Raw genomic sequence first — 26,363 nt, 5'->3', positions numbered from 1 at the left:
ACAAAAGACATTATTTATATAATATACACGCAGTATAAGTTTTAAATAATTGTAAACAGTTTAATACTGTACTCAACAATGATTGATTGTGAAGCTAGGTTGAGGCAGGGGCATAGCGGGGTCGGGGTTCAGGGGCTTTCCCCCCTTTGTCTGCTGGGCGTTTCAGCGGGGGAGTGGAGTTGGGGTGCGGGGGCTTGCCCCATTCTGCCTGCCTGGCGCTCCAGCCAGGGAGCGGGGTCGGGGCGCAGGGGCTTGCCCTGTTCTGCCCGCTTGCCTAGCGCTCCCCGGCAGGAACACTGGACTCGGGGAACCAAACAGCATTATAAGGGAACATTGCAGGACTTTAAAGGAGTATGTTCTCTAATAGATCAGCGACCTAATAACTGCGATGATGTTAAATGAGGAGTTACCGTATTTAAAAATTTCATCCGAGGATCTCAAGGACTCCACTTGACAAACCGATATTATCTAGATTGTGAGCAATTTGGAGTACACAATGTCCTTTTGTAGTTGTGTTCAGTGCCTAGCCCAATGATATGTGATTGAGGCCCCAGGCACTACTGCAATACATAATAATAATAATAATAATAATAAATATTATAAACCACAGTACATATAATCAATTAACAAAGCCTAATTTTGAAATAACTTAAGTTTGGGTAAGTGTCCCATCCCCCATCAGAAACTCTTACAAGCAAGAAAACGCAAAGTTCTGGGATATTAGTTTCTTTCATTTTCCAAATTACAAAAAGAAAAAAAGTAGGTTGAAAAATGTTGTTGACATTGAAGTAACCCTGCTTTGCCCTTTCTTGTTACATCTTTTCTGTATATTTTCATTAATTGTTTTTCTTGTTGTTTGTTTTTACCTATCCAAAAGCCTAAAGTCAGCTTTGTAGACTTGCATAAGTTTTGTCTTTATCTTGTCTCCATGCATTTGCATTGCTCATGTGCCATTCACGCAGAAGGAGAGTTATTGTCTATGCATGATATGAAAAGTAATTGCTGTGCTTGCTCAGAAGCTAATGATTTTTATAGCTTTCGCCCACATAATACCAAAAGGCAGATTTATCCGTGGTGTTCTGATTTATTTTGTTGTTACATATTCACCTCCACCAAACTTTTTAACCCGAGAAACATCAAGTTATTAAATGCTGAGGAGCTGTGATTTTTAATATAAACTTCAACTGCTAGCTCCAGTCTCCCACAGGACTTATATTACTAGTTGTATCATTGTAATGCTGTATTTCTTTTCTAACTTTTGTTTTTTTCTGATCATTACAGTCATCTAGTATTTCACTATGTCCACTGAAGTGGCTAGTAAGATGATGATATACACAACCATATGACATGGCATAGCATAATTATTAAAACATCTTTCCAGCCACTAGAGGTCACATTTTTTAATATAATAAGTCATACTGATAGCTGGCCATGCTAGCTGCTTTAACAGGATTCTGTCTACACCCACAAACATAAAAGGGAAGATGAGAGTCCAGATTATGTTGACTCCATTTTTTTATTTAATTCTATTTCATAAAATGATTGTATATCTTTAGGAACCCTTTCAACTAAAAACCTGGTTTACAGTCTATATAATTAATGTGCAACTTGTTCATGACATGACAAAATCTTTGGATCTGATTACTTGTTAATAGAACTGTTTAATCAGGGTAAACATACTTGCACAGATAGTTGTGAACTATGAATGTATGTTTACTTGTATAGATGCTTCTAATCAGTACTTACGTACTATGCACACACTAATTGTAATGTTTGTGCTACTGTAGATACGGTTATTAGTGTCTGTAGCCTTTTATTTTATTTAAAGTAAATTTTGTAATATGGTATTATACTACTGTGGGTTCAGCTCTGGTGGCTACAATTTCAAACTTAACAGAGTGAAAGTCACCTTCATTGCTTACTTTAGATTTAGAGTCTTTAGGAACACATAAAGGTCAAGGATAGTGACCACACATGTTCACAAGTACAAGGTCTATCTGTTTTACAAGTTTTATTAAAGTTACAATCAGTTATGATTATCCAAGCATAAAGAAATTCTATACAGACCTATGCACAAGTTACAAATATAGTTATACTCACATCCTTAACAATAGTGTTAGGGTTAGATGGGTCTCTCTTGGATTGATCATAAATAGAGGGATGGTTTTTCCTGGAGTTTAGGAAGCTCAATTTTCCCACTCTGGGCACCTTCTTTTATAATGTAGTTCTGACTATACCTCATTAGCATTTCTGCACATAGTTCACTTTGCGGTTAGGGCATGTGTTAGAAAAATGTGATTACCCAGGTATCTTGTAAGCAAAAAATTACGTTTCCTATTAATTTTTCACAATATCACTCATTGGTACATCTTTCCCCATAATCTTAGGGCATTGGGTTATTCTTTGGTCGCTTACTTGCATCACCATTTCTTATCTCCAAGGCCTAAAATAGCTAAGCTAAAACCTTACAGGCCTCAGCCTGTAGGCCTTGCATTTCAGCCCTACTTACTTAGCTATCTAATGCATAATTATCCTTTCTAACTATGATCAATTTTATAGTTCTATAATCCTACAATTTAACTCTATTTAACATACGATTATATTTGACATATGTTAATCATAACTACAAAATAAATGAGCAATAAACTAACATCATCGGCTACACATCATAAAAAATCATTATTTGTTGAAATTCTTTTGGGTTTCATTTTTATTGTCATCCCTGAGGAAAGCAGACATTCAAATCACACAAGTTCATGACTTCAGTTATTTTTAATTCTGTAGTCAGTGTTCTAAAAATATATATAGTGCTTTATTGAGGGATACTGTTGTGAATTTCTGTAGTCTTATCAGTACAAAATAAATTTTGATTCAGTTGCTCAAATGTGCTCTGGTATTGTACGTGCATTTTTGTGATCCAAAAGTTTGCATATTATGACAAGAATCAAATATACATTTGTCTTGCTATTTGATAAACTAAAAGTTTATGGTTTAATATAAATTTTATGCTTTTCAGTTTATTAATATATGTATTTGGGTGGTAATCTACAGTTCACCTGACTCCTTCCCATCCATTTTAGTCTGATTTGACACCTAATTCTCCTTCTCATAACAATCATTCTCTCACCTTCATCCTGGCCAACTGCTGTATTGATGTGTTGTCTAGTGCTTAGCCTCCCTCCTTGTTTGACCTTAAACTCTGAATCAACACTTCCACTTATTAAAAGGGCCACTCATTCAACCTTGTTTTCACTAAATGCTACTCATTCTCTGACATTTCATTTGCCTTTCCCTTTTTCTGACAATCACTTTATCTCTTCAGTATTACCCACCTGTTCCCCTTCTGTTAGCCTTCAATCCCATCAGTGTGCATGATTTCTCTTCTCCTTTCCCACCCACTCCTGTGCCGTCGTCACATATTCTTTTAAATCCTTCTGTTCCTCGTTTCCTAACAGCCTAGAACTTGGGATCCTGCCGGGCTTTGTCTTTCACCTGGTCTTCTTGCTCCTACATCCTTTCCCTTATCCCTGCCACCTTTAATCTGATAATACATAAATGTGCCTCCACTCCTGACCTGATTCCACCCATCCAATCTTGCATCTTTGTCTGTTTCTCTAACATATCCTCAAGGATGTTTTTGCTTTCAGCTTAATATGTCTGAAAGCCTAGAAGCTAGACAAATTCAAAATAGAAATAAGGCATGGGTTTTTAACAGGGAGGGTAATTAAACACTGGGACTACATACCTAGGAATATAGTGGAGTCTCAATTCCTTAAGACTGCATATATTTGTAAAAGAGATGCCATAGCTCAAACAGAAGCTATATGGGCTTGATACAGAAATTAACGGGTAAGGTTCTATGGCTTGTGTTATTCAGGAGGTCAGACCTGGTGGTCATAATGGTTCTTCTCGGTTAAGAAATCTATGAATCTATGAAATTTGAACTGCTTAGAAATCCCAAGACCTCTTTGCTTCCTACCTTCTCTGTTCCTGCTGATAGCAATGCTATCTTCTGTCACTCAGCCACACAATTTGGGTTCCTCTTCTCTTTCCCCACACTTCCAGGTCATGTCTAAATCTTGTTCTGGAACACCTCTAAGATCTGGCCTTTTCCTTGACTCCACATAGTGTAAATTTTAATTCCGTGAGAGGTTTTTAAACGTTGTGTCAGCAGGAAGGTGAATTGCAATGCTTGTCACTAGAATGCAGAGGTGGATTAGGTCAAACAAGTTTACACTGTGAGCCAGAAGTCAGGGGAAATCATAGGCTTGATAGGAGAAGGTGCTGTCAGAACACTTATCGGATACCTAGGGCCTGTCATAGAAAGACAAGTACTTAGAAAAGATAGCATGGACAAACAAACAGAAACCGAAACAGGAACAAACTAAAAAAAGCAAACCAGCCTTCATGATATCCACTCAGATTATGTTGAGGAGTAAAACATTTTTTCATTAACCTGGGTATTGGGGCCAACTTTAGGAATGAGTGCTGTAAAAAACACAGCACGAGATTTTCCAAGGGGAAAAACATCTCCCAACTACCACCTCCCTTCCCCCCACAGCCGTGTTTTCAAGTAAATGGTATTGACACTGATTCAGACTTCTTTGTCAATATTAATCTAAAGATTTCTAAGCACTAGAGGGCAATGTCGGACAAATATTGTTGAGTTCTACTAATGGCAAGTAGCAAAATATCAGACTTGACATTTATACATGCTAGATATGTCGTATTGTGATGCTTATCTGTGTTGATTTAGATGTAAAGTTAAGCATCTTGGCTTCAGCCTTAGCTTTGGAACTCTTATGCACAGTAAGGTTAATTTTAGTTGTTTTCTCTTTCACTGAGAAATCTTTTACTCTTTTCCTATTGTCTTTGTACTTAAACACTACAAAGTTTTACCAGATAATGGCACATAATGGTGGCAGTGCCTGATGTATGATGATACACTTGAAGCTGCTTATCTCTTACACTGTGACAGTCTCTTCCTAATGCTTATTTTGCTTCTCCCTTTGGAACGAATGGTAATTCTGTAGAAAGGTTCTTAGATTCAGACAGTATTTAAGAATTAAGAGTCTTAGAATGAGGCTGCACTGCCACTGCATTATAAGAGAAATATGTTGCAATGATTGCTAGTTTGATATTTATCAACACACTGTAATTTTGGATACCATGTGAAAAATTGAGACGGAGACAATGGTGGGTGACGTAATATCTTTTATTGGACTGACTTCTGTTGGTGAAAGAGAAAAAAGCTTTAGAGCTTGCACAGAGCTCTTTAGGTCATTTTGAGGTCAGCTTTCTTTAAAAACAAACAAACAAAAACCAAAAAACTAAACTCTTTCCTGTACTGCTTTATAGTTAAACAGTCTGTTATTCCTCTTACGTGAAATAATTTAGTATTCCCATTTAATTTTAGCAATTTTTCACCTATCACATTTTATTTAAGTGGTTATTAGGGCTGTCAAGCGATTAAAAAAAATTAATCATGTTGTTAAACAATAATAGAATGCCACGTATTTAAATATTTTTGGATGTTTTCTATATTTTCAAATATATTGATTTTCATTTACAACAAAGTGTACAGAGCTCACTTTATATTTTTGATGATAAAGATTTGCACTATAAAAAAAATTATTTTCCAGTTCACCTAATACCGGTACTGTAGTGCAATCTCTTTATCATGAAAGTTGAACTTACAAATATAGAATTATGTCCAAAAAAATACTGCATTCAAAAATAAAACAATGTAAAACTTTAGAGCCTACAAGTCCAATCAGTCCTACTTCTTGTTCAGCCATCGCTCAGACAAACAAGTTTGTTTACATTTGCAGAAGATAATGCTGCCTGCTTCTTGTTTACAATCTCACCTGAAAGTGAGAACTGGCATTTGCGTGGCACTGTTGTAGCCAGCGTCGCAAGATATTTACATGCTAGATGTGCTAAAGATTCATATTTCCCTTGATGCTTCAATGACCATTCCAGAGGACATGCGTCCATGCTGCTGATAGGTTCTGCTTGATAACGATCGAAAGCGGTGCGGATGGACGCATGTTCATTTTCATCATCTGAGTCAGATGCCATCAGCAGAAGGTTGATTTTCTTTTTTGGTGGTTCAGGTTCTGTAATTTCCACATCAGAGTGTTGCTCTTTTAATACTTCTGAAAGCATGCTCCACACTTCATCCCTCTCAAATTCTGAAAGGCACTTCAGTGTCTTAAATCTTGGGTCAAGTGTTGTAGCTATCTTTAGAAATTTCACATTGGTATCTTCTTTGCATTTTGTCAAATTTGCAGTGAAAGTGTTTGTCAAGGCTGCTTCCCCACTCTGAACTTTAGGGTACAAATGTGGGGGCCTGCATGAAACTTCTAAGCTTAGCTACCAGCTTAGATCTGGTCCACTGCCACCATTCCCAAAGTGCTAATTCCCTTCCCTGAGTAGCCTTGAGAGACTCTTCACCAATTCCCTGGTGAATACAGATCCAAACCCCTTGGATCTTAAAACAAGGAGAAATTAACCATCCCCCCTCCTTTCTCCCACCAACTCCTGGTGGATCAAGATCCAACCCCCTTGGATCTAAAAACAAGGAAAAATCAATCAGGTATTAAGAAAAAGGCTTTTAATTAAAGAAAAGAAAGGTAAAAGAAAAATCTCTGGGAGAGATTAGCATACCAGCTACTCTCATGGACAACTGATTCCAAACACAGAGGATGTTCCCCTGGGCAAACGCTTAGTTTTTTGCACACGCACACGCACCAAAATACCCAATTTGACTATTCCTCTAATTGCACAAGACAGGTTACAAAGAAAGAAACATAAACCTATTTATTTCCTTCACTAATACTCCCTACTTAATAAGAGGCTGAATTCTGGAAAATCTTGCCCACTCCGGTCCAAAGTGAAACTCAACAGACAAAGGGAACTTTTCTCCTTCCCTTTGAACCATCTTGTCCTCCCATTGGTTCCTCTGGTCAGGTGTCAGCTAGGCTAGGTGAACTTCTTAACCCTTTACAGGTAAAAGAGGCATTAACCCTTAACTGTCTGTTTATGACAGTGTTCTTAAAACAAACAACATGTGCTGGGTCGTCGTCAGAGACTGTTATAACATGAAGTATATGGCAGAATGTGACTAAAACAGGGCAGGGGGCATACAATTCTCCCCCAAGGAGTTCAGTCACAAATTAAATTAACGCATTATTTTTTTAATGTGCATCATCAGCATGGAAGTATGTCCTCTGGAATGATGGTCAAAGCATGAGAGGCATATGAAGCTTTAGCGCATCTGGCACGTAAATACCTTGCACCGTCAGCTACAACAGTGCCATGCGAGCACCTATTCTCACTTTCACGTGACATTGTAATTAAGAAATGGGCAGCATTATCTCCCGTATATGTAAACAAACTTGTTTGTATTAGTGATTGGATGAACAAGAAGTAGGACTGAGTGGGCTTGTAGATGCTAAAGTTTTACATTGTTTTGTTTTTGAGTGCAGTTATGTAACAAAAACCCCCTACATTTGTAAATGGCACTTTCATGATAGAGATTGCACTACAATACTTATGAGGTTAATTGAAAAATACTATTTCTTTTGTTTATAATTTTTACAGTGCAAATATTTATAATAAAAACAAAGTGAGTGCTGTACACTTTGTATTCTGTTGTAAATGAAATCAATATATTTGAAAATGTAGAAAAACATCCGAAAATATTTAATACATTTCAATTCATATTCTGTTTAACAGTGTGATTAATCGTGATTAAATTTTTGAGTTAATCATGTGAGTTAACTGTGATTTATCGACAGCCCTAGTAGTTATATCTTAGGGGTCATAATGAGTTCATTTTAAACTTTGCTTTGCTTTGCTTTTTGTTGTTTTTTACAAAGGTGGTTAAACTGGGAGTAGGATTCAAAACCCTTTGTAAACATAGGGACTGTGAAACTTTCAGGAATATAAAATGAGATGCACACATGCAGAGTTATCCATCACAATTTGTCCTTATAGTTAGCATTTAGAGACTGTAAGGATGACGATGGTATAGATGCCTTAAAGAGGCTGAAAATAAGTTAGCTTTTTGTTTTTAGGAGAATCTTCTGCAACACACCAACTGTATTTGGTCTTTTTTGAGGATCCACCATTATATACATACAGAGCATGTATATGTGGGCGCACACACATATATTACATACACATTACTATTATTTAAATCATAGAATATTAGGGTTGGAAGAGACTTCAGGAGGTCATTTAGTCCAATCCCCTGCTAAAAGCAGGACCAACACCAACTAAATCATTCCAGCCAGGGCTTTGTCAAGTCTCACCTTAAAAACCTCTAAGGACAGAGATTCCACCACCTCCCTAGGTAATCCATTCCAGTGCTTCACCACCCTCCTAGTGGAATAGTGTTTCCTAATATCCAACCTAGACCTCCCCACTGCAACTTGAGACCATTGCTCCTTGTTCTGTCATCTACCACCACTGAGAACAGCCCAGTTCTATACTCTTTGCAACCCCCCTTCAGGTAGTTGAAGGCCACTATCAAATCCCCCCTCACTCTTCTCTTCTGCAGACTAAATAACCCCAGTTCCCTCAGCCTCTCCTTGTGAGTCATGTGCCCCAGCCCCCTAATCATTTTCGTTGCCCTCCACTGGATTCCACATCCCTTCTATAGTGGGGGGACCAAAACTGGACACAGTACTCTAGATGAGGCCTCACCAGTACCAAATAGAGGGGAATAATTACGTCCCTTGATCTGCTGGCAATGCTCCTGCTAATGCAGCCCAATATGCCATTGGCCTTCTTGGCAACAAGGGCACACTGCTGACTCGTATCCAGCTTCTCGTCTACTGTAATCCCCAGGTCCTTTTCTGCAGAACTGCTGCTTAGCCAGTCAGTCCCCAGCCTGTAGAGGTGCATGGGATTCTTCCTTCCTAAGTGCAGGACTCTGCACTTGTCCTTGTTGAACCTCATATTTATTTTGGCCCAATCCTCCAATTTTTCTAGGTCACTCTGGACCCTATTCCTACCCTCCAGTGTATCTACCTCTCCCCCCAGCGTAGTGTCATCAGTGAACTTGCTTAACTCCAGCCCCTTGCTCCTTCACCTTGTTAGCCCTCCAGTCCTCTGTTCCTTCCTCCCCACCCTAGTCTGAACTGTTGATAGTCTAGAGCAGGAGTCGGCAACCTTTCAGAAGTGGTGTGCCGAGACTTCATTTATTCACTCTAATTTAAGGTTTCGCGTGCCAGTAATGCATTTTAACGTTTTTAGAAGGTCTCTTTCTATAAGTCGATAATATAGAACTAAACTATTGTATGTATAGTAAATAAGGTTTTTTAAATATTTAAGACGCTTCATTTAAAATTATTTTACAATGCAGAGCCCCCCAGACTGGTGGCCAGGACCCTGGCAGCGTGAGCGCCACTGAAAATCAACTTGCGTGCTGCCTTCGGCACGCGTGCCATAGGTTGCTTACCCCTGTTCTAGAGAGCTCAGAAGGCAAACTCAGATGCCAATTTGGCAGTGCATAAAGTTGTAGAACCCTAATGCCAGATGTCTAACATGGTGATCAGAACTAGAAAAATTGTCATTCTTCGAGGTAGATGCAGCCATGTATTCTACTTAAGTATGTGTGTTCCCAGTGCTCTGGACCTGGAGAATTTTTCCTAGCAGTACCAGTAGAAGGGCGACGGTCAAGCCTCCTGGCCATAGCCCCTCCCCTAGCTGTATGAAGTGACCCTGCCTTGACCCCCGTTCTTCTGACCGTTCCTTCTTATTGACTGTGGCTGTAGTCAGAGCTCTGTGTGGTTTTCACGTCAGAATCCTTCTATTTTTAGTGATTTTTCTAGGTGACTATAGTTAATTAGTACCCTTAATATAGTGTTAGATTTAATGTTAGGTAGCTGTGGTTTAACTATTTCCCAAGGTTTAAACCTTTCTGTCTTGGGGGGGGGGGGGGGGGGGGAATTGATCCACAACCATCCCCACATGTGGTGCTTGCTATGCCTAGGTGAAGTCCACATCAAGGAGTTGTTTGATTTGCAGATGGTTCACCAAACGGACTCAGGTGGCAAGGATCCTTGTCTGAAGCAGCACTTGCTTGACCAAGTCATCTGGCCTGCTTTGGCACCGAGGCCCTTATTAGATCAGAAGTCACCCTCGGGTTCTGAGAGTGCTGCCCTATCACATGCGGGAACTGATGCATCTCTGAAGAGATGGAGGAGTCGTTCCCCCATCAAGTGTGCAGAGGGAAAAGGTTGCATAAGATAGACCAAGGCCACTCCAGGTCGCGTTGGGTCTCATCTTCCTTTTCCAGAAGGAGCGGTGGTTCAGCATGGGGTGAATGCCGGTGTGCAGGTTGGAGCAGGTCCTGTCATCTGCTCCTTGGTACTGTGCAAGGAGGTCAGAGACCTTGTACCATTGATTCCAGTTCTGTCTCTGTTGCTTCCAGTACTGACAAGGGTGATGCCAGCACCGGCTGTTTGTGCACCAGTGGAGTATCAGGTGGCAATGATCCAGGACTTTGCAGGAGCTGCATATTTTATAGCTCCATTGGTTGGGTGGACTGCTGAATCTGCGAGTCTGTCAGCACTGTATCCCAATGTTTCCATTTTAGAATCAGTGGAAATGGTGCTGTGCTCGGCGCAACAGACCTCCCCGGCACCAGGACTGTCTTTGTCACCCCTGTGACCGGTGCCACCCATGTTACCATGGTGGCACTTGCTACCCTCCAATTCGGCACTGTCCGTTGCCTAGGTAGCACTGCTGACCTCCGGGTCGACACCACTTCCAGCACTGGAAACGATGGTGACTAAGTGACACTGGCACTGTTTCCACTGTTGGTGCCAGCTCCCTCGTCATTCTAGGTTACAGATGAGTCAGACCAGTTGCTCGCAGCCTCAGGATTGGCTCTGTATTGATATCTAAAGCTTGGGACTCTTTGTTGTCCAGGTCAGGATTTTCCTTCTCTTGCTCTCCATCTCCAAACCTGCATCAGGGGCTGTTCCTGGAGCACTATGGGTACCAGGATTGGTGCTCATCTCACAATTGGGACAGGTCCCAGCCCAGTGCCTACTGGCCGCCAATGCCCTATCCGTACCAGTGGCCTGCATGGAATCTGTGGACTGTTCAGTTGCGGAGGCCCCATTCATTGCTTCAATTGAAGGCAAGATCATTGACCAGAACTGTGGCAGTGGTCGTCGATCCGCCACAGACCAAGGCACTGGTGAGCCTTCCCCAGCGGAGCCTCCAGTATTGTCCTGTCGAGGCCCATCAGTCCTGGAGCAGGATCTGGCTCTGGCCCAGGCCCAGTTAACTGCTTCATCTTCATCCCTGGATAATTCTGCAGAGCCTAGCTCTTCCTCACTTTTGATACAAGAGGATTTCAAGGTATACCAGAACTTTTTTTCCAGCATGTGGCCGCTTCCTTAGGTATTCAAGCGGAGTTCCTGTAAGAGATCACACAAGTTAGTGGGTATCTTGCAGCTGTCTGCCCCTGGGAGAGTCACCTTTCCTATTAATGATGCGCTCTTTGAGCCTGCTAAGGTCCTCTGGAGCACACCAGCTTCGATAACCACCAGCAGCAAAGCACATGGCGAAGTGCTATTTTGTTCTGGTGCAGGGATTTGAGGGTATGTAGTCCCATCTTCCCCTAGATTCCCTGGTCGTAACTGTGGTGAACGATAGAGCCCGTCGGGGCATGTTTAAGTCCACTCCCAAGAATAAGGACTCTAAACAAATGGATCTGATGGGCAGGAAGATTTACACCTCTTCTTTGCAGATGCGGTTTGCTAACTGGCAGGCATTGCTGTCGAAGTATGACTTTGTGAGCTGGACAGCTATGTCTAAGTTTGCAGACCAGGTGTCCAAAGCCTCGAGAGAGGAATTTTAGGGATTTGTCACTGAAGGCTGCTTGGTGGCTAAGCCTTTGTTGCAGTCCATGCTGAACTTCATGGATACTTTGGCCAGAGTGATGGCCTTGGTGGTGACCATGAGAAGGGCTTCTTGGCTCCAGAATTCAGGCATTGCTCCCAATGTGCAGCAGGCCAAAGAGGATTTTCCCTTTGATGGCCAAGTGCTGTTTTTGGACAAGGTGGACGAGACTCTGCACTCCTTCAAGGATTCTAGGGCTACCCTATAGTCCTTTTGGGTGTACACACTGGCTGTGCAGAGGCGCCACTATGGTGGCCGTCATCGTCGTCATCATCTGTAGCACATGTTTGGTCAGCCTTTCCTTCCCCTGAGACAGCGGGACTGCACACTGCATCCCACACTCCACTCCCTGCATCTCATGATGTGACTACTTTGTGGTTAAATGAGGAGGAAGAGTGGTGTTTGGCAACTGTTCAACAGATCCTACTCAACAGTAGAAAGCTCTATCAGAATGGCCTATGCAGCGAGATGGAAGCAGTCTTAGGTCTGGTTATTGGCCTGTAGAATGCAATTGATGCTAGCTTCCATCCAGGACATCTTGGAGTTACCTGCTGCACCTTCAGTCATTCAGACTGGCACTTAGCTCATTGAAAATGGATCTGTCAGCGATATCAGCTTTTCATCAATCCCATTCAGGGAAGATCAGTCTTCTCCAATACCATGGTAGCAAGATTCTTTAAAGGGCTGCTTCTCTCCATCTTCAGTCTGAGAACTCGTTCTTCTGTGGGACCTTAACGCGCTACTAGAGGCTTTAATGGGGTCTCTGTTCAAGCCCCTGGCATCTTGTCCTTTTCCAATTTTGTCTGAAGACTGCATTTCAGCTAGTAATAACATCTGCAAGGAGAGTCAGAGACTTGCAGGCTCTGACAGTAGAGCCTCCTTACATACATGTCTCCAAAGACAGTGACTTTATGACCACACTCCCAGTTTTTGTCTTAAGTGCTTTTTCAGTTTCATTTGAATCAGGTAGTATATTTACCTGTATCCTTTCCTAAGCCACATTCATCTCTGGAAGAACAGTGTCTCCATCTATTAGATGTCAGACAATGTCTAGCCTCGTATCTTTCATGCTGTATCTTTCATGCTTTGCCTTGCTTGTTAGTCCTATGCAGATCATATGAGGGGTGGTCAAGTGGTCTCTTCAGAGATGACCTCTAAATAGATAACATCCTGTATCATGAGTGCATATGAAATAGCTTTGGCTCAGTGGTTGTGAACTCATTCTACGAGAGCGCAAGCAATGTCAACAGCAGTCCTCTTCTCAATATTGGACATTTGCCAGGCTATGTGGTCATTTATATATACATTTACAAACCATTATGCCATTATCACATCATTCAGGGCGGATGCAAGTTTTGTTAGGGTGGTCCTGCAGTCCTTGTCTAGTAGACTCCGAGTCCTGCCTCATGTGGTGGGTACTGCTTGTGAATCACCTAAGTGGAACACACGGCTGCATCTCTTCAAAGAAGAAGGAACAGTTGTTTACTGTTCTTTGAGGTGTGAAGCACATACATATTCCAGGATCCATCCTGTGTCACCTCTGCATTGGAGTGTAGTCTCTGGGTTTTCAGTGCAAAGGAACTGAGAGAGGCCAGGATGATGCAGCCTCATATAGCCTGGAGAGGGGGGCTATAACCACGAGGCATAAGCACTGCCCCCTGTGGATACTGGTAGGCAAAATTCTCTGTGCACCTAGGTGAAATATATGTCTGCATCACCTCTCGAAGAAGCACAGTTACAGTAAATAACAGTTTTTCATTTACCGGATATACTTAAAACTTGAAAAGACTTCTACATAAGAGAAAACTTGAAAGAAAAGCAATGCTTATGTAAAAGGCAGTTTGTTTGTATTTCCTTTGCTGATTTTTGTAGAGTTTTTGGTTAAAAAAATTCTCTCATAATCCAGCTTCTCTTTCTAGCTGAGACTGTAATGAAGTTATAATTCTCTTTTATAAGATCAGTTTTTTCTTATGGAAATTGTGATCTGTCACATTCATAATTATGGTTTCCCTGCAGGGTCATGTAGTAGAAGCAGATGGTTTCTGAAGGGGACTAACTTTGTTCTATACACACTATCCACTCCATGCATCTGATGAAGTGTGTTTTAGCCCACAAAAGCTTATGCCCAAATAAATTCGTTAGTCTCTAAGGTGCCACAAGGACTCCTCGTTGCTTTTGCTATCTGGAAAGTGAGTTATAATAGCAAAAACGTGGTTGTTCTAAAGGAAACTTAAGTTTTAATTTCCCTAAAGCATTTGGAGTTGCTTAAGGAAATATTAAGGACTGCTTTATTCTCTTTGGAACAAAATGATCTATTTTGTTTGGATTTTATGTACTGCACTTCTTACCCAGGGAGGACCATTTCCTGTGAATTCCCCTTCCCAAGAACTTCCAACTACATGTATTATTATAATTGAACAATACTATGAAATTAAATAAGTAAGAGTATTAATGAAAATATCACCAGTGGACATGGGGAAAAATAAAATGTTTCAAAGCTCAGTGGAAAACAAATCTTAAAACAAACATTTTTGGAAGGATTATAAAGTCCCAAATTTAAGGATTGAGGTTTTTGGAACCAATTTTGTGAGTAAATTTACTTAATCTGAATGATGTGCTGACAATATTCAGCTAAGTAGTAAAGAGGAATGGATGCTCCCTCAGGCATGATCCTTCTAGAACATGTCTATGGCAAAAATATAGAAGAGTGGATGTAATAAGAATTTTTTTCAATGGCTGCCCTTGGAGCTGCTGTGGAAGGATGTTAGAAGACTGACTGGTAGGAAGGAACTGCCTTTTCCTAGCTTTGGAAGCCTTGCAGGAGGAAGATTGGAGAATCTTGACCTGTGTCAGGTCACTGGGACTAATTTACACAAGATGACAACCAAGACATCTGCTAGACTGGATAAAATTGAGGGATGGGGAAGATAAATTGACTTCATTTCAAAATGTATAGCAGTTAAAGAACAGATGACTGTGGTCCAAATTAGGTTGAACCAAGTTTTATGTTGTGCCTGAGGAGATTTTGGGCAGATAGAATAATTGGGCTGTGGAAAGTAAGCTTTGAAAAATAAGGCTCCTAAAATCAATGCCAGAAATAGAGCTGTATGGAGAGCTTTCCACCACCCAAACCCCCGAGAACACATGGAGATCTGTCAGAGCTTTATTGACCAGATAGCAATCAATAAGATTATCAGAGAAGAGTTTCCACAGAATACCTGTGGAATTGCAAAGCACCAGATGCTGAAGTGCAAAACAGAGCTGCTGTGGTTGAGTGCCTCAACATCACAAGACATGGAGCCACAGAGATCCATTTAGCAGCTGGGACACATTCTGCTATTCTGGAGTTAGCTTCTCAGGCTAAGTCTATATTGTATCTGGGAATGAGCCTGGGTCCATAGATTTGTGGTAGTGGGGCTTGTGGTAGGGTGCTAAAAACAGCTGTTTAGATATTGTGGCTCAGGCTGGAGCTCCTGCTCGAGCACAACCCCTACCTACTTGAGAATCCGAGCTCCAGCCTGAGTTGCGTGTCTACACCGCTATTTTTAGTGGGCTACTGTGAGCTGTGCCACTTCAAGCCTGTGGACTGGTACTGGGTTATTTGCTCTCAGATGCAGTGTAGATATACCCTGGAGGAACTGAACCACCCAATACCCAAAGGAGCTCTGAAAGTGTCTGGTAAGTGGAGAGTGAGAAAGTAAGCTATGTGAAAAGTTAATCTTTTCTTAACTGAGAAAATTTGCCAAGTACTGAAGACCCACAAGCTTAGTATAGCTCAGTGGAGTTTATTCAGGTTTTCAGATAAGTCTGAATAATTTTTAAAATGTTTCAAAATTAGGGACTGTTACTAGACTGGGGTAGTGCATGTCACATTTCAGCTACAGTGATTTTTTACAGGAGAATTACAAAATCCTTTAAAAGCAAAACATAGAAGTAATAAATGCTGAGAGATTTTTAACTAGCTACAGCATTAGCAGATTCCATAATACCAGAAGTTGCATTGAGTAAAAATTATTAGTTTCAGTTTTATTTTACCAGACTACGCTATTTTAACAATTCGACTATATTTGCCCGTTTTAAATTTAAATTACACTTTAGGTCATGACAGACTTTTCCATTATTTGTCACTATGCAGATTTTATTTATGTGGTCTTTATGTGGTCTTCTTGCATAAAAGTGATTTATATTTGGAAATTTACTACAATAGATAATCATTGCAAGCATGTTGTGACTCATTATAAACAATGTATTCTAACTAGGCATAATTAACCTATGCTACTACAGTTAATATTCATCAGAATTTCCATGGAAACTTGTTGCATATTGATTCAATCTAAGGTGAAATTTTAATTGAACTTAATTATAGGATTTTTTTTGTCCTAACTCTCCCATGTGCTCCCCCATAACATAAGAACGTAAGAACTGGGTCAGACCAAAGGTCCATCTAGCCCAGTATCCTGTCTACCAACAGTAGCTAATGCCAGGTGCCCCAGAGGGAGTGAACCTAACAGGTAATGATCAAGTGATCTCTCTCCTGCCATCTATCTCCACCCTCTGACGGAGTCTAGGGACACTATTCCTAGGGACTCCCTGGCAAAGTTTTTAATGTTTTAAGTAGTCTGTTAATTTATGCTTATATGGATTTGATTTATATATTTTGTAGGCATTCAGCTTTTAGAATATATCTAAACATTGTTTTTCAGTTTTCATATTTTTATATATATGTGTAACTGGCTATTTTTTGTTTTGTTTTATAGTTATGTAACTATCGTTAGACTATAGTTATATATTTATATAACTAAAACAAAACAAAAACTCTACTAATATAGGAAAGAGTGGATCTCAGTTGAGATTCATTACAAATTCAGAATTAGTACAGTATACTTCCATTTATCTGAAACTCTATTATTTGAACATTCACATTAGCTGCAGAGGGCATGTATCTCATGCTGGAAGACAAGAAAGGGATTTGGATAATTCAGAGATTCAGATAAAAAAGCAGGGACCCCTGGCCAGGACTGTGAGGCGTGAGAGGATGACAAGCCCCCCGCTGTGGGGGAGGCCTCCTGTTGCTAAATGGCTCCTTTGGCAGCGCAGGGAGTCCTCTGCAGCCCTGCCATCATGGGAATGAGTGAACAGGGCCATGGCAGTGGAGCTACAGAGGGCTCCCTGTGCTGGCAGGGATGGGTTTCAGCACCCCTGCGCCAGCGGAGAGAACCCTCTGCAGCTCCGGTCATAGGAGCAAGTGAGTGGGGCAGAGCAGAGATGCAGACCAAGACTTGGAGGAGGAGCCCTGGCAACAGGGGAGGCCATCCCACTGATGAATGGCTCCTTCCCTCTCCATTATCCGAACTCCCAGTTATGTGAAAATAATCAGTTGTATATTGTATTAATTTTTTAATTGAATGTGAAATATATTTGACAGCAAATGAGTACACAGTTATCTACAAGTACAACTGATGTAGTTTTAACTTTGGCAGGACCGTTGCACATTTAGAAATGTTATCTTAAACTTGCCCCGTCTGAGGTCATGTCTACGCTACAACTGTGCTCAATGGAAGTTAATTTGATGTACAGCTGCCCAAATTTGTATATTGCTGAAAGGCATGTGTGCTTGGCTGCTTTTGTTGTTGCTGCATCCACTCACCAGGAATGCTTGCGTTGCTGCAAAGTGTGGTGCACCACGAGTAGGTGTCCGTGTGCCACACATCACTGTCCAGCTCAGTGCCTTTTGGGAAACTTTTGCAATGTGTCATGGGACAAAAATGATTCTCACAGGGATCTCTGGGAGCTAGGGTCTGATATGCTCAGTGTTTTAGCAACTGGAGGAGAGTTTTGGAAGTGCTTGTATTTCTTACTTTTTTTTTTTTTTTTTGGTAACTGACACGGAGCGTTGAAAATAATCTATTCAAAAAAGACTCATTAGAGTCAATGCAATGAATTTGTGAGATCTGAGGTAAAGCAAATGCAAGTATTCTGTTGTTGTACAGATAATGCAGCTGTGCCCCAGACTTCACGTTCAAGCTGTTCAGACTTTGAGAATAGTGGAACAAGGAATTTTCAAAACATGAAGTTTATAGAAAAAGAGCAGCGGAGGTTGCTGTGAATTTATTGAAAGTTTTGACAAGATTGGTATTTACGTTAATTCTTCCTGTTCCTTGTCTTAACTTTTTATATTAAGTTCAGTCTCTTACCTCTCTACTGGCCCTGTGGAACTGATTTCAATGCTACCGAGGTTTAATTTAATTTTATTTATTGTATAATTAATGGTGTTAGGATGCCTAGTGCCTTGAATAGGCATCATTATTATTTTAAATGTAAATAAATGAAATAGTTTAGTCATTTATAGATGTACCTGTATTCCACAAAAATGTGGAGCTATCCCTTCTAATATGTTAAAATATTTACATAAAAACATTAGAGCCTTACACTGAGATATTAAAAAAAAAAAAAAAAAAAAGGAATATGATAGGGAAAGTAATGCCACATTATTGAAAACTATCTAACTTCACACTTTAAATGTTCTTCCTTCTTTTGGAGTCATTACGTATTGTGCCCCATCTATGTGCTTCAGGAAGCTGAAGGTTTGCTTAGCATACACTGAATGTCTGTGTTCTTTTAACCCCCTGTGCATATGTTTTCTCTCTGCCCAGTAATTTAATTGAGGTTAGACATTGGCTGGAGTTGACATAGCTTGATTTTTCTGTTCATAGTGAAGTATAGATTTAATAGTAAGGTCACAGTTCCAATTCAGTCTAAGTGTAAAACATTGCAAACTACATTATAGAGCCGTTTTTACACCGTGGCACATATTTTACTTTTAATCCATAAAGTATACCAAATCAGAAAGTACATGGGTACCTATAACAGTGCTAACAATAAAAACATGCATATCTTGAAGAGATTCTAGATGAAATACTCAGCTCACTGATTACTAAAAAGTATTACAATTATTTGCAATTTTAAAATGTCTTCAGCAATCCCAGGAATTTGTTATAGTAATTTTTAAAGATTAAAATAATGTAGTACTTTTAATATATGCTGAAGAAATTTGACTTTTTTTCCAAGGGTCTCCTGACAACTGGAGTAGAATTTGAATCTCTCCCTGCAGCTCTTTCTCTACCTGCTGAATCTGGCCTCTACCCAGTGACCCTTGTTGGTGTTCCTCAGAATACTGGGCAGATCACTATCAATGGTAAGGATTATATCTTTTACAGTTTTCATCAGGAAAATAGGCACAAGTATCTTATGGCATTGTGGACTTTTTGATGTAGTAGTTAAATTAATATTTATTTTATATTTCCACAAAGTCAGTATTTAAAAAGAACTTACAAAATAATCCTTCATCAAGAAGGTAGTTCTACATAGAATGAGAAAATAACCCATGATTTTCAGAAATACATCACTTTTGTTTAGATGTGTGTTCATTGCTGTTACTAAATTAAAATGCTATATCTGAGGGGAAGGGGGAAAGCTACGTAACTGAATAGTCTACTGCAAACTAAGTCAAATTGCTATTGAAAAAAATACTTTTAAAATGCTTCATGAGTATGCACAACAAGGTGAATCTTGCAGTTGACATTAATGGACGAGACAAGTTGGGTGAGGTAACAGGTTTTTATTGGACCACCTTCTATTGATGAGAGAGACAAGCTTTTGAGCCACACAGAACTCTTCTTCTGGTCTGTGAAAGATACTCCAAGACCCTAAGAAGAGCTCTGTGTGGCTCGAAAGCTTGTCTTTCTCATCAACAGAAAACTGTCCAATAAAGTGTTACCTCACCCACCTTGTGTCTCTAATATTCTTGAACCGACATGGCTACAACTACACTGCATATTGTTAATGAAACACATTCATGTAAAATAACAAAAGATTTCGCAAGTTGTTTATATATGAAAGATTTAGGTAGCAATGTACACAGTCTATTGTAATGCAGAGTTCATTTAATTAACTGAAATAGGGCTGTGTCAATAGTGATAAATGGGAATCAAATTAAAAAAGTAATACATGTCCCTAAGTTAGGTGGGATAAAGACTGACATACCAATGCTGAGTTCTAGAAAAAAGATGTTTCATGCAAAGTGAGAGATGTTTGACAAGAATGAACCAATACCAATACAGATTGTTCAGGACATTTAGAAATTCCTAGACAGAAATCTTTAGATTTTATACTGTCATGGAAGAACAACCATACTAGTAAATAACAGAATTAAAGAAAAAGTACTTACTCCGAAGAGGCTTTATCTTTTCACTTTGATTCCCTTTTCTATATACAGTATAATTTGTTATCCAAATTCACTTTATCTGAAAATCCTGGTTATCTGAATCCACAGGATGACCCTCATTAGCCTCATTAGTTAATAGCACTTCCATTTTTCCAAATGCTCAATTATCTGAAACTTTTGGATGTCTCCCAGACCACTGGGCAGTACTTTTCTCTCCCTTTTTTTTTCTTTCTGTTTATTATTTTCTTGTTCTCATCATTTTTTCTTTGCAAGATACTTCATCACTAAAAGGAGAAAACTGAACTGTTCAAAAGTGTTTCTGCCAAACTGTGGGATAAACCACTTAGTTATTTTATTACCAGAATATAGAAAATTAATTGCGGTTATGCGACCTACAGCTGTTGTTGGTCCTCTTTTATATACAGTATTCACACCAGAATATTTAATGAGGTGGTGGTAATCCCATGTGCCAAGATAAATTAACATACTTTTTGTCTATGACTGTTTGTTTATTTTTAGGGAACATTGCCAAACTTATTCTGCAAAATTTCTTGTAGTTTTGTTTTCTTATCCTGCAACTGTCTGTCTTGGCAAAAATTACTTTCCAGTAAAGGAAAACAGTAGTGAATTGTCCTTACGTTCTCATTTATCATTCATACCTTTTTCCGACACCTTTTTGTTTAACACTAGAGTTTTCTTGCAAGTTTAGGTTGTATAGATTGTATAGATTGATTCCTCACCAAATAGTATTGAGGTAACTGCTGATAAAATTAAAGAAACAAGTTTCATTTCAGCAATTGCAGATCTTCAATAAAGCATAATTAAATATCAGTTAAGGGCATAAATATGAGGGGTTATTTTTTACGCTTTTTTCATTGGTAGAGTTAAAGGATTTTTTTCTTTTACTGTTGGATACTGTTGAGAACTGATCCTGCATTTCTTGTACACCCAAAACACCTACAGGTATTAACCCTGATTGTGCACCCAAAACGTTAGTTATGTGACAATGGTGTTAAAAATGCTGGTCTGTCTACACCCTGTACTCCTAGCATTGCTAGAATATAAGGTCCCTGAATATCAGTTCATGACTATATTTTTTTAAAAATGTGTGAAAATCATGGACTCTTACTTTCATAAGACAAAAGTACAGGGGTACATGCATAACATTTGTTTATACAATGTGATACATTCTATATAAGTATAGTCTTTCTTAGAAGGATTTGAAAATGCTTTTCAAAGTTTCTCTATTACCACCCGTGTAAGATATTTTAATAGGAGAGGTTGTGATTTGCAAGTGAATTTCCTTACAGAATCTGGTCACTAGCAGGGTGTACAAAAATCAATGATTAAATACATAAAAATTTAAATTAAAACATTTTTAAGTTTTAAAAGCAAACCTATTTAAAATTTAAATTTGAAATTATGATAACCTAATTTGAGGCTTAATTCTATTAAAATCTATTAAAATCATTTAAAGTAAATTAAAAATATGCTCTATATGTTTGCTGCTGAAATTTAAAAGAAAGTCAAATGACTGAACTGATAGAGGTCTCTGGATAAGGACCTGGAACCAGAGTTGTTTGAAGTACTTTTGATGGCAATAGCCTCTTCTGCAGGCGTAGAGAGACTGTTCTTCATTTCAGTTTGTTCAACTAGTTCAGTTCAATGACTAGTTACTTCAAAGTTAAGAAACCAATTGAGAGTTGAGAAAGCAGGGAAGTTAGTTTTCCTCTTTCAATCTATAAATAAAACCTAGATGTGAGAAGATGAGATATACTAGTTCTAAAATCTTGAAGGACATGGTGTGACCAGAAAGAATCTGTTCAATTTACTAACTTTGAAAAAATCAGTTAGTTTTAAATGCAAAACGTGTTTTGATATACACTTTTATCTTTTGTACCTAGCACATTTTCAGGTAGATTTATTTAAAAAAATTAAAATGCTGTTTTTGTGCATTTTTAATAGAATTCTAATTTTCATTCAAATAGAGCTTGACATGAGTCACATCTAAAAAAATTAATCATTTAGTAAATAAGGAATGAATCATTCACCATTTTCTAATGTTTAAAAAAAAAAAAAAGGGGGGGGGAGGGTCATCAGTCCAGTCCCCTGCATTCATGGCAGGACTAAGTATTATCTAGACCATTCCTGACAGGTGTTTGTCTAACCTCCTCTTAAATCTCCAATGATGGAGATTCCACAACCTCCCTAGGGAATTTATTCTAGTGCGTAACCACCCGGACAATTAGGAAAATTTTCCTAAATGTATGTTAATTTAAATACTTGTGTGAATAATATATTTAGATACAGTACATTCTCCTGGTTAGCTAAAAAAGTGCCAAGTTTTAGTAGAGTGGTTGTATTTAGCTGTAACGTTTTAATGATAACCAACCAATAAAAATCAACCTTTGTTTAGGAAAATAATTAAAGCACAAATACAAAACAAGATTGAAATTAGTGATTTTAAATAAAGGTTTCCTGCTGGTTGATTTCAATCATCATTAAAATTGGTCATTTACATCATTTTGATTTAAATCAATCCACCCTGGTCACTAAACTTTTGTAGTTAATCCCATCATGAAACTAATAGTTTCAGGACAAATTGGCTCTTTTCTACCTTGAAATAGGTTATCATACTTCAGTCTTTGGAGTCTTCAGTGATTGTATTCTGGATAACCTGCCAGGATTAAAGACGAATGGCTGTGCAGTAGAAGTCATTCCAGCTTTGCCAAGGCTGCAGATCAGTACCTCTCTACCAAGGTAAGGAATTGAATTAGGTACAGATTTCATTTTTGGTAAACTAGAAAATGTTGTATTGGTTATAATGCTGTTTCTGGCTATACAAATTTGCTTTTTATAATGTGGGTATGTAATCACTGTATTTACAATACAATATAGTCTAATTTAGTGAAGTAAGACATATACATTAAAATCAAAGTGGCTTGAAATTGGGTTGTGCCCTTATTTGCTCTTTGTGTAATATAAAACTGAAAAAATAAATTCTGAAAATTTTGCTTTTTTTTTTTTTAAAGCCTAGAAATATTAGGAATGTCAAGTCTGGTCTTCCTTGATTTTATTGGTTGACATAATGTGGCCTCAGAGAGTATATACTGAGAGATCTCATACTTGAATTGAAGAGGAGTAATGCTGAGTCTTTAACAAGTTTCTACTAAGTTTTCATTAGGCACTGGTATTAAATAGGTAACAATACAACATTTTGAGTTTGAACTTAAGAACATAAGAACAGCCGTACCAGGTCAGACCAAAGGTCCATCTAGCCCAGTATCCTGTCTACCGACAGTGGCCAATGCCAGGTGCCCCAGAGGGAGTGGGCCAACAGGCAATGATCAAGTGATCTCTCTCCTGCCATCCATCTCCATCCTCTGACAAACAGAGGCTAGGGACACCATTCCTTACCCATCCTGGCTAATAGCCATTAATGGACTTTAACCACCATGAATTTATCTGGTTCTCTTTTAAACGCTGTTATAGTCCTAGCCTTCACAACCTCCTCAGGTAAGGAGTTCCACAAGTTGACTATGTGCTGTGTGAAGAACAACTTCCTTGCATTTGTTTTAAACCTGCTGCCTATTCATTTCATTTGGTGACCCCTAGTTCTTGTATTATGGGAATAAGTAAATAACTTTTCCTTATCCACTTTCTCCACATCACTCATGATTTTATATCCCTCTATCATATACCCCCCCCTTAGTCTCCTCTTTTCCAAGCTGAAGAGTCCTAGCCTTTTTAATCTCTCCTCATATGGGACCCGTTCCAAACCCCTAATCATTTTAGTTGCCCTTTTCTGAACCTTTTCTAGTGCCAGTATATCTTTTTTTGAGATGAGGAGACCACATCTGTATGCAGTATTCGAGATGTGGGCGTACCATTGATTTATATAAGGGCAATGATATATTTTCAGTCTTATTCTCTGTCCCCTTTTTAATGATCCCTAACATCCTGTTTGCTTTTTTGATCGCCTCTGCACACTGCGCGGACATCTTCAGAGAACTATCCACGATGACTCCAAGATCTTTTTCCTGACTTGTTGTAGCTAAATTAGCCCCCATCATATTGTATGTATAGTTGGGGTTATTTTTTCCAATGTGCATTACTTTACAGTTATCCACATTAAATTTCATTTGCCATTTTGTTGCCCAATCACTTAGTTTTGTGAGATCTTTTTGAAGTTCATCACAGTCTGCTTTGGTCTTAACTATCTTGAGCAGTTTAGTATCATCTGCAAACTTTGCCACCTCACTGTTTACCCCTTTCTCCAGTTCATTTATAAATAAGTTGAATAGGATTGGTCCGAGGACTGACCCTGGGGAACACCGCTAGTTACCCCTCTCCATTCTGAGAATTTACCATTAATTCCTACCCTTTGTTCCCTGTCTTTTAACCAGTTCTCAATCCATGAAAGGACCTTCCCTTTTATCCCATGACAACTTAGTTTACTTAAGAGCCTTTGGTGAGGGACCTTGTCAAACGCTTTCTGGAAATCTAAGTATCTAAGAGTTTGGGCCAGGGTGTTCCTATAATTCCTTTCTGTTTCATTAACTTCAGAGAAGGAGTCTCATTTCATTCTGACTATCTAGTCAAGCAAAGTCTTCAGTATTAAATTGTTGTTTTTTAACCAAGCTGTACGTTGGGCTCACTGTGAGCATTCATTAAAATGTTACGTTAAACGTTGCTTCTAGTTAATGATTTTATTGTAAATGGTTTTATTTTGTCTGTGTCCAGAAAAATGTATGAATTTAATCTCCCAGGATCATTTTTAAGGTGTTATGAAGGTTTCCTTTGAGGATGATGACTGAAGTCAGGTTTGGAAATATGATTTTGTGAAAATTGTTCACCCATAGGTGATTTTGTGTCTAATCATTTTTCTGTATGAGTTTATTTGAGAGCATAGTGATTGTCTGGTTTCACCCACGTAGATGGGCCATTAAATGCACTGGATGAGGTACATCACATGTGATAGGCATGTGTAGGATCTTGAAAGGTTTGTTGTGGGTGGGTATTGATCACCATAGCAGTGAAGGAGATATGTCTTCAGGTTTTGTATCTGTTGTTCGGCAGGGTCTGGTGCCACTTTGAATTGGTCTGTCCTGGTCTGTGGGGAATTAGTTTCTGATGATGAGCTTGGAGAGGTTGAGAGTTGTTTGAACCCCAGAAGAGGGGGTTCAGGAAAGATTTCTTTCAGGAAGTAGTCCCCATCAAGTATGGGTTGCAATTGTTTAATAATACCCTGGATCATTAAACAATTTAATGCTAGACACTAAAAACCATTGTTTTAAAAAGATTCTGAATGTATGACCTGTTACTATAATCTGTAACCCACTAATCTCCTTCCCTCCTCCTGCTCCCTCCCTCCCTCCCCCCATGACTATAGGATTGTTAATGGGCCACATCACCTTGAATGGTCCCTTAGAATATGTGTTAACTACTTAAGCTAAACAATCTGTTCAACCTTGTATTTAGCTGTGACACTGTGAGTATCTTTCCGAGCTCTGAAGAAGAGCTCCCTGTATGTCTTTTACTTAAAGAAGACAGTCCTATAAAAGATATTGCCTCACCTGTCTTGTCTCTGAAACATACATATGCTACTTGAGCGTCCAGTATAGATACTTATTCTGAAATATCTTAAAAACCTACTGTGAATACATGTTTTTCTGTGAAGGCAGCCTTTTCATAATGATTTAACAAACAAGGATGTTAAGTGTATGTGAATTTTAAATTACAGAACTCAAATTTACTACCAAATTTACCAACTATTAATCTCAATTCCTTTTGCCCTCACACCCTTGTTCTCCTCTGTCTCCTTTTCCATCAATATGAAAAATTTTCAGTTTCCTCAAAAAAACCTTAACCCCGTCTATCTCTCTTGTCCTGTAGTTGTCCTCCCATCAATTTTAAAGCTCCTTAAATAGTCAATTTACATTCGCTGTTTGAACTCCTCTCATCAAATTCCCTCCAGGATCCACTCCAATCTGTCTTGTGCCCTCTACGCTCCTCTGAAGTTGCATTTACCAAGTTCTCCAGTGACCTCTTCCTAGTTCATTTGAAAGTATTTACCCTATCCTCCTTGATCCTTGCACTATCTCAGTACCATACAACATCTGTTAATTTCAATAATTGACTGATTTGATGCATTTGCTGTTGCAGAAATTCTTGGAGAATCATTTGGAGAAATCTTATCTCTCAAAATTCATAT

The 26,363-nt window shown here is 39.0% G+C and overlaps 1 protein-coding gene across 1 annotated transcript in view; it reads left to right on the top strand.

Annotated features, from left to right (window-relative positions):
- TRAPPC9 (trafficking protein particle complex 9) overlaps positions 1-26,363 on the top strand; it is a gene marked incomplete in the record, with an annotated part of 827,606 nt that overhangs the window by 106,518 nt on the left and 694,725 nt on the right. The window contains 2 exon segments of the mRNA XM_034763666.1: positions 18,994-19,120; positions 22,777-22,909. Of these exon segments, the coding sequence (XP_034619557.1) occupies positions 18,994-19,120; positions 22,777-22,909 (260 nt within the window).

This window comes from Trachemys scripta, chromosome 2 (genome assembly GCF_013100865.1).
Source record: "Trachemys scripta elegans isolate TJP31775 chromosome 2, CAS_Tse_1.0, whole genome shotgun sequence".
In the NCBI taxonomy this organism is placed as follows: Eukaryota; Metazoa; Chordata; order Testudines; family Emydidae; genus Trachemys; species Trachemys scripta.
This window is presented reverse-complemented; position numbering and strand designations above follow the sequence as displayed.